General features: G+C 33.7%; 1 protein-coding gene across 1 annotated transcript in view; it reads left to right on the forward strand.

Moving 5' to 3' along the window:
* CCDC34 (coiled-coil domain containing 34) overlaps positions 1 to 7,070 on the forward strand; it is a 48,274-nt gene extending 41,204 nt beyond the window's left edge. The window contains exons 4-6 of the mRNA XM_060157744.1: positions 4,438 to 4,596; positions 5,152 to 5,293; positions 6,707 to 7,070. Of these exons, the coding sequence (XP_060013727.1) occupies positions 4,438 to 4,596; positions 5,152 to 5,293; positions 6,707 to 6,921 (516 nt within the window). The 3' untranslated portion in view covers positions 6,922 to 7,070. The remainder of the gene's footprint in view (positions 1 to 4,437; positions 4,597 to 5,151; positions 5,294 to 6,706) is intronic.
* Positions 7,071 to 9,035: the final 1,965 nt, after the last annotated feature.

Genomic DNA, 9,035 nt, shown 5'->3' on the forward strand with positions numbered 1-9,035 from the left:
CACCTCACAGTGGTTAGAATGGGCATCATCAAAATGTCTACAAACAACAAATGCTGGAGAGGGTGTGGAGAAAAGGAAACCCTCTTGCACCTTTGGTGGGAATGTAAATTGATACAGCCACTATAGAGAACATTATGGAGGGTCCTTAAAAAACTAAAAATAGAATTACCATATGATCCAGCAATCCCACTACTGGGCATATACCCAGAGAAAACCATAATTCAAAAAGACACATGCACCCCAGTGTTCTTTACAGCACTATTTACAATAGCCAGGTCATGGAAGCAACCTAAATGCCCATCAACAGACAAATGGATAAAGAAGATGTGGTACATAAATGCAATGGAATATTACTGAGCCATAAAAGGAATGAAATTGGGTCATTTGTTGAGACATGGATGGATCTAGAGACTGTCATACAGAGTGAAGTAAGTCAGAAAGACAGAAACAAATATCGTATATTAATGCATGTATGTGGAACCTAGAAAAATGGTATAGATGAACTGGTTTGCAGGGCAGAAGTTGAGACACAGATGTAGAGAATAAACTTATGGACACCAAGGGTGGAAAGCCACGGGGGTGTGGGTATGGTGGTGTGATGAATTGGACGATTGGGATTGCAATGTATATGCTGATGTGTATAAAATTGATGACTAATAAGAACCTACTGTATAAAAAAGTAAATAAAATAAAATTTTTTGAAAACGTAGGCAGATCTAAGTAAACATTTCTCCCAAGAAGACATACAGATGGCCAAAAAGCACATGGACAGATGCTCAACATAACCAATTACCATAGAAAGGCAAATCAAAACTACAATGAGGTATCACCTAACACCGGTCAGAATGGCCATCATCAAAAAGTCTACAAAGCATAAAATGCTGGAGAGGGTGTGGATAAAAGGGAACTCTCCTACACTGTTGGTGGGAATGTAAATTGGTACAACCAGTATGGAGAACATTATAGAGGTTCCTTAAAAAACTAAAACTAGAACTACCATATGATTCAGCAATCCCACTCCTGGGCATATATTTGGAGGAAACCATAATTCAAAAAGATAGGTGTACCCCAGTGTTCATTGCAGCACTATTTACAGTAGACAAGACATGGAAGCAATCTAGTGTCCATTGACAGAGGAATAAAGAAGAGTTGGTACATACTTACAATGGAATATTACTCAGCCATAAAAAAGAACAAAATGCCATTTGCAGCAACATGGATGGACCAAGAGATTATCATACTTAGGGAAGTAAGTCAGAGGAAGAGAAATATCATATGATGTCATTCATATGTGGTATCAAATTTTTAAAAAATGATACAAATGAACTTATTTACAAAGCAGAAAGAGACTTACACATATTGAAAACAAAGTTATGGTTACCAAAGGTGAAACATGGGGGGGGTGATAAATCAGGAGCCTCGTGATTAACATACGCACACTACTGTATACAACAAGGACCTACTGTATAGCACAGGGAACTCTATTCAATATTCTGTGATAACCTATATGAGAAAAGAATCTGAAAAGTAATGAATGTGTCTGTGTATAACTGAATCACTTTGCTGTACGCCTGAAACTAAACACAACATTGTAAACCACCTATACTCCAATTTAAAAAAAAGAAAAAAAAGTTACATTGAGGATTCAATATATGAATTTTGGTGGGACAGAATTCAATCCATAGCACTATTGACCATTTCTACATCTCTTGTTTTTTGTTTGTTTAGTTTAGTGTTTAAGTTTTTCCCATTTTGTGTGTCTTAATAGTAAGTTGTAAGAATTCTTCTTATATTCCTTTAAGTCCTGTAACATGTATTATAAATATTTCCTCCTTTTAATTTTTTTATATGTTTAAAGAGCAGAAATTTTAAATTTTGGTTAAGTTCCATATTTCTGTTTTTTCTTTTATAGTCTGTGGGTTTTGTGTTCTATTAAAGAAACGTTTGCCTATGCCACGGTTATAAAATATTCTCCATTGTTTTCTTCTAGAAGTTTTATAACTTCAGCTTTTACCTATTTGCATTTTGAGTTAATTTTAATGTTGGCATGTGACAAGGGTCAAGGTTCATTTTTTTGGAATATGGATATACAGTTGTTCCAACACTATGTTGAAAGATAATATTTTCCCTACTCAGTTACCCTGACATTTTTATTTCAAATCTATTGACCAAATACGTCTGGGTCTATTTCTGGACTGTATTCTGTTCAATTGACCCATTTCCTATGCCAGTACTACACTATCTGCTTACTATAGCTTTATATAGTAATTCTTGAATTTAAAATTCTTCTAATCAAATAGTGTAAGTCTTCCATCGTTTTTCTTCTATTTCAGAATTGTTTTAGCTGCTCTGCACCCTTTCCGTTTAGAATTAGCTTATCAATTTCCAGCAATTTCATGCTTGCTTGAATAGTGCCTGATACTATTGGGATTGCATTAAATATATAGATCATTCAGGAGAAAATTGCTATCTTAATAATATCAAATTATAAATCTATAAACATGATTTTTTTTCTATTTATTTAAGCCATATTTATCTGTTTTTTTCTTCTTTTTTTTTTGTTTGCAGTGTACAGGGGTATTATACGTGTTTTTAAAATGTACCCCTAAGTATTTCATGTTTCTGATGAGAGCAGTTATCTTGACTTATTCCTAATATTATCTTGTAATTTTCATATTTGGTTTGGACTTTAGAGAAATAGTGGGCTCCTAAAATGAGCTTGGAAGTGTTCCCTTTTTCTGTTTTTTAAAACAATTTGTGTAGTAATTGGTACTGTTGCTTCCTTAGACGTGTGATAGACTCTACCAGTGAAGCAACTGGAGGCTAGAGTTTTCTTTGTGGGAAAGTTTTAAATTCTGAATTGTTTTACAAGTAGAGGTTCATTCAGTTACTCTGTTTCTTCTTGAATCGGTTTTAGAAAGTGATGTATTTTTAAGGAATTTTGACATCTTATTTAAATTGAATTTATTGGCAAAAAATTGTTTTCAGCGTTCTCTCATATGTATATAAGAGATATGTAGTGATCTGTCATTTACCATCTGTGTGACCTTGGGCAGATTACTTAACTTCTTTGTTGAATTTAACCCAATAGTTAAATTCCAGCATTATTTCAATGGATATTGAGTTCTCAGCAAGAAAGGATTTCCTTTTGCAGCTATTGGCAGACCAACAATAAGGAAATATAGTAACCTGGGGAATGACAGGGGCTTTAATTTTTTTATTCTTTGGCCTCTCCTCGAGGCTTGTGGGATCTTAGTTCCCTGAGGAGGGATTGAACCTGTGCCCTCAGCAGTTAAAGCACGAAGTCCTAACCATTGGACCACCAGGGAATTCCCGTGCTTTGATTTTTAAGACCCGCCTTTCCTGTACAGCACTGGACACATGTTGTATGTAACTGATGTTCGTTACTTGGGTCTTACTTGAATTGCTTGTATTAAAGTATTCTACAAGATGCTTTTAAGGGAAGAATTTCTTGGCTCATATTTCTTTGCTCGATGAAGGGTGATGTATATGGCATTTGTATTGCATATACTTCATGTTTGCAGATTATTTTCTAAACCTTTGATAAAGAGAGCTAGCCATGTCATTGGTTATTTAGAATTTAGCTGTGTTGGTAGATTATCTTTTGAGTGAGAAAAGGAAGAAACATTGACTTATAGTCTGTGTCAAGTTTTTTCTTCAAGGGGCTAGATAAAATTTTAGGCTTTGTGGACCATGCAATCTCTGTTGCAACTATTTAACTTTGCTGTTGTGGTGCAAAAGCAGCATAGACAAGAAATATGTAAATAAATGTGTGGCCACATTTCAGTAAAACTTTGTTTACAAATACAGGTGGTTGATGGACCATATTTGGCCTGCAGGCCATAGTTTGCCAATTCTTGGTCTGTGTAAGGCGTATAAGAATTACATAGCCAGAGATTTGTCTGTATGTGCCCTTATAGCAGTACTTAATGGCCCAAAGTTTGTGCTCTGTAACTCTTTGATGGTGAAAATTTATCCAAGCATTTGTATTGGCAAATTGTCTGGGGAATGTGTACACATGTGGCTCCTGTTTTAGAGTGGGGGTAAACATCCATCAAAAAACACTAAGATTCAGGACAGTCTAATAGGTCATAATTTCTGTCCACTAATTTACTCAGCAAATCTTTATAGAACACCTACTATTTACTTAACACTGTTCCAGTCTCTGAGTGTACTTTGTCAAGCAAGACCTTTGTTATGGCCATCATGAAACGTATACTCAAGCTGGTAGACTAAAATTGATCAGGTAAGTGCAGGTATGTTATATATTTTCATAAGCCACACTGTGTCAACGACTATTTTACCACCTATTTTAAGAAATAACTGATGTTTAGAGAATTGCTGCATATAACACTTCTCCCTTGTATGAGGATGATTACAGATACTCCAATTAAAATTCCTTCATTTTTATTTAAGAAAAGAAAAGAAAGGGAACAAAAAATTAATAAAGAAAAGGAGGAAAAAGCAGCAAAGGAGCTGGAGAAAGAACATTTACAAGAAAAAGCAAAAGAAAAATATGAAGAATGGTTAAAGAAAAAAAATGCTGAAGAATGTGAGAAGAAGAAGAAAGAAAAGGTATTTTCACTAAAGTGATCAGTTAGAATACATGACTTTCGTGTTTACATGTGCCAGCTATATTGTATAAAGAGTTTCTAATAGAAAATTGGCACTATCTTATCATAATATAAATACATGTAGCTACCCCTACTTGTTATACTATAAGCTTCAGAAATGAATATGCATTTGTGGTTTTCTTAGGTTGAGAAGTATTAATAAGCCTATTGATATTTCTGCAGTCAGGTTCAAACTTTTTATTGTTGTTTATGCTTTTAAATATTATTCAATGCACTTTTATGGAAAGTTTTATTACATTATTATAAATTACTATTCTATTTTAAAACAGCAAATTGCTTTTTTCTTCTTAGGTTTAATGTCATTGTTTAGAGGCAGCCACCTTCATATCACATCCCTGATCATGTTAAATTTTGCTCTCTATAGAATTATGATTCAGTATTTCTGATCAGAAAGCCATTGGGATGGGGAGCTACTGGGGAAAAGAGTCAGTAGAATTTGAATAGAATTTTTAGTTACAGAATATCCCTGGAGATTCTTCGGTCTTGTCATTTTAAGGAAAAAGAAAAACAACGGCAGGCTGAATTACAGGAAAAAAAGGAAATAGCAGAAAAAAAGTTTAAGGAATGGTTGGAAAATGCAAAAAATAAACCTCGTCCAGCTGCAAAGAGCTATGGTTATGCCAATGGAAAACTCACAGGTTGGTTTTTATGTTATGTGGGTTACATAAATATGGCTTGCAGGAGTGAATATTATATATTATGTTTCCTTTTGACAGAAATAGAAATGTGTAAAAATCTTTTTTCTTTCAAATTACTATTTTCTGGAAGATTATAACATACTGTATTCCTGTGGAGATACTACAAATTTGTTGTCATTCTCTAAAACCAGATACATTTTAAAGGCAATAGTGGTAAAACTGCAAAGTAATGATTTCTAAGGTTAAGAAACAAGTAAAATTTTCTTACATTCCTTGGATTTTAAAGCCTTAATCAGGATATATTGAAGGGGTCATTTTCTTCCCCTTTTCTAACCCTCTCTGAGGCAGAGCTTCCAGTGTCTTTGGCACATTCTTTTTGCAGGGTGGAATACTAGACAGCACATGAACCAGACACAGACCTGGTTAGCCTTTAGGCTTGGTCTGATTATAAATGGCAATGCATGTTTTTCTTTGTACTTCATGTTGGAAGCTCATGCCTTGCTGACAGCTGCCTTCACTTGTTTAAGTGATTTATTATTAAAAATACTCCCATTCTGTTTTGTTCACACAATAGGACATATTCCAGACTTTGTTTTGACCATCGTGGTGAAGTGTGTGTTGACATATCTATGCAGTCAAAGTGGGTTGCCAATGTCTGAATGACACATTCCTGCTGTCAGGATTTAGGCCTCTCCTGCATGTCACAGAGGTCATCCATTACAGCTACCGAGCAGGGTCTGCTCTGTTTTTTTGTTCTCTTATTTGAAATAAGAGTAATAAGCAGTGGTTTTAACCAAATGATTGGATAGTAACGTTAAAACTTAGGTGGAATATACATATTGACTAGAAGTTAATTGGTGAAATAATGGATTATTTTATTTTTTGCATTTAAATAAGTTTTATTCTAATAAATATCTTTGCAAATGCTCTACTGCTCTTAATTATCAAAATTACAGTGATATTATGAAATCTGATTGACAGTGATTTAGAATTTAAGTGGTTCTAAACAAGAATCTTGATTCACTTTAGCTACATATGCAACATACATTTTTCTGCAAACTTTAGTGTCCAACTAGGGGAAACATGTACACAATCAGCGGTTTCCCAGACTGAGTTAAAATGAAGATTTTGTTCTTTTTAAGGGTTCTAAAATTAATTTCTTAGGAGAACTTTTATGAGTTTCTATATATATAGATGTGAACATTAATGTTCTTTGAATGCTTAGATTTTTAATTTTTACTTCAATACTTACTGTGTTTGAAAATATTTGAGTTCAAGTTTTAAATGAGTCAAATTGGTTTATCAATAATATTTTTGCCCTTTTAACATTTTTCTGTGAATTTTAAAATATGTAGTTTCTTTGATCTCAAAAAGTTTTCTTCTTGTTTTGTTCTGATTTTTTCATAATTTTAGGTTTTTACAGTGGAAATTCTTATCCAGAGCCAGCCTTTTATAACCCAATTCCATGGAAACCAGCTCCTGTGCCTCCTCCCAAAGGAGCAAAGGATCTATCAGGAAAGAAGACTAAAAGGCCTGTGATAAGCCAGCCAAACAGGTCATCCTCTCTGGTAATGCATAAATCCAGAAGCAGTCTTTGCCTTGGAACTCTGTGCAGAATACAAAGATAGTAGATGTGGGAAATTACATGCTTTTACCTGGAGCTATTTAATTTTAAAATCAGAAATTGTTTTTTTACTGCTCAATTAGTTGCTCAACATTTGATGTATTATTGATAAGTTCAAATTCTTGCATTTGTATACAGAGTCCTTAGAGTTAATTGAGGAAGATATTTTATACATTTTCATTTTTATAAATGCTTCAAGGTTGATCTTGGCATATTGTTTTGCAGGATACGTGACTGAATCTAACAATTGTGTTTGTATTTAGCTTGTATTAAAACTACCCTCTAATACCAGTAAAAGCAACAATTTTTCATGTGTTCTTTCATACTATATGTTGTGTGTTTATGTTTATGAACAATGTAAGATTAAGTTGTTCAAACAAGCATTTCTAAACTGCATGCTCAAGATAATTCTTAGAAGAATCTAAATGGGTTAGAATCCCAGAGTAATCAAAAACAGTCTTTGTTGATGGCTTTTGGTATATTTTTCCCTGTGTAAATATTTGTAAATCGCTAACTGAAGTCATGTTTGGTAACAGAGAAATGAAGTTTGGGTTTTGAAAGGAAAATTTAAAAACACTGTTTTGGACTCAGTCTTAGATTGGTATGTAGTAATCTTGAGACACTAATATTTTGCTATACTTTGCTATACTTCGTACAAATAGTTATAATTAGTTACGTTGTTAATTTTAAAATTAGAAATATCAATGCATTATTTTTTAATGTTAAATGTTGAGTGATATTTTACTGAAGTGAAATCAAAAATCTTAATAAATACACGTTAAGGATAGTATATCAACGGATTACTAAAGTAGCACTCAACGCTTTTTATTAAGTTTTAAAAGTCTGTATCTTTTCTTAGTGGGCTATCAAGAAATGAAAATCTGTTGGGGCAATATAAAGTTCAGTAAATTCATTTAAAAGTGATTCCTATTTAGACTGTATTTCATGTTTCTGCTAGGTTAGTCAGTTGTCAAGTTTCTAGTGATTAACCTGCAATGGTGTTGATCAACTGCAGGAAACAGCAATGGGATCTTTGAAGAGTATTCATATTGTCAGAAATCTAGAAAAATTCTTTTTTTTTTTTTTCCTGCTCCTGGGGGTCTGTGAGCCCCATAAGGACTGAGGACTCAATTCAGGCATCTTCATTTGGTTTTATTTTATTTTTTCACTTCTAAGCAGAGAACAGTTTGGGAGGAGTCAGAGTTTGTTGGGTCAAAATATTGGTGAGATTTTGTGGCCTGACCATCCTTCTTGGAACCTGTTAGATGCAGTGAAACCTAACAGGTGATCATTCTACACGAGCAGATTCTCCTATGTGAGAGAATGTAGAATTTGCCAGGGTAGCAATAAACTTGTGTGTAAAAAACAGCATATATAGGCTTGTGCTCCTGGGCGTTTTAGATATAGTTGTTATATCTAAAAAATCTTCAGTTTTACACAGGTTAAGTCATTTAGGCAACTTTTAGCTGTAACCATAATCCTAATAAAACTTTTCATTCAATCAGTAATTAATTAGTTTGACCAATGTTAGTTGAACATTTGCTCTGTAAGAGATGTTTTGCTTATTGATTTAGGAATTTGAATGATATATTTCTTTAATTCAGTAAACATTTACAGCCTAGCCAGGAAAACATAGAATAAATGCTGTAATACATTATACTTAAAATCATGCTCAGAGTTCATCTGAGAACATAGATAAGAGATAGCTCAGCCTGAGAAGGAATTAAGAAAGGTTACAAAGAGGAGGTGACATTTGAGTTGGTGAAAGATAAGCAGGAATTTTCTAGATGGTTATGAGGCTGACCTTAACCATCATGAACATGTGGTGAGAAGTAGCTGGGAGAGAAGCAGGGGTCGGAGTAAAAAGGTTCTGTATACTACAGAATTTGGACTTGATCCTGTGGGCCTGTGATACCCTGTTTTACTACCCCAATGGTGCATTTTTTAAAAGATTTTGACCACCAAACATTTATTACTAAAATTCCATTTTTGTTCATCAAAGACTTCTTCAAACCAATCAATACACCTGTTACTAGGAGATTAGTGTTTTTAACCTGAATCAATTTTTCTTAAAGTCAAGATACTTGGTATTCTAGGCATTGTAAACTATATTAACTG

Source organism: Lagenorhynchus albirostris, chromosome 9 (genome assembly GCF_949774975.1).
Source record: "Lagenorhynchus albirostris chromosome 9, mLagAlb1.1, whole genome shotgun sequence".
NCBI lineage: Eukaryota > Metazoa > Chordata > Mammalia > Artiodactyla > Delphinidae > Lagenorhynchus > Lagenorhynchus albirostris.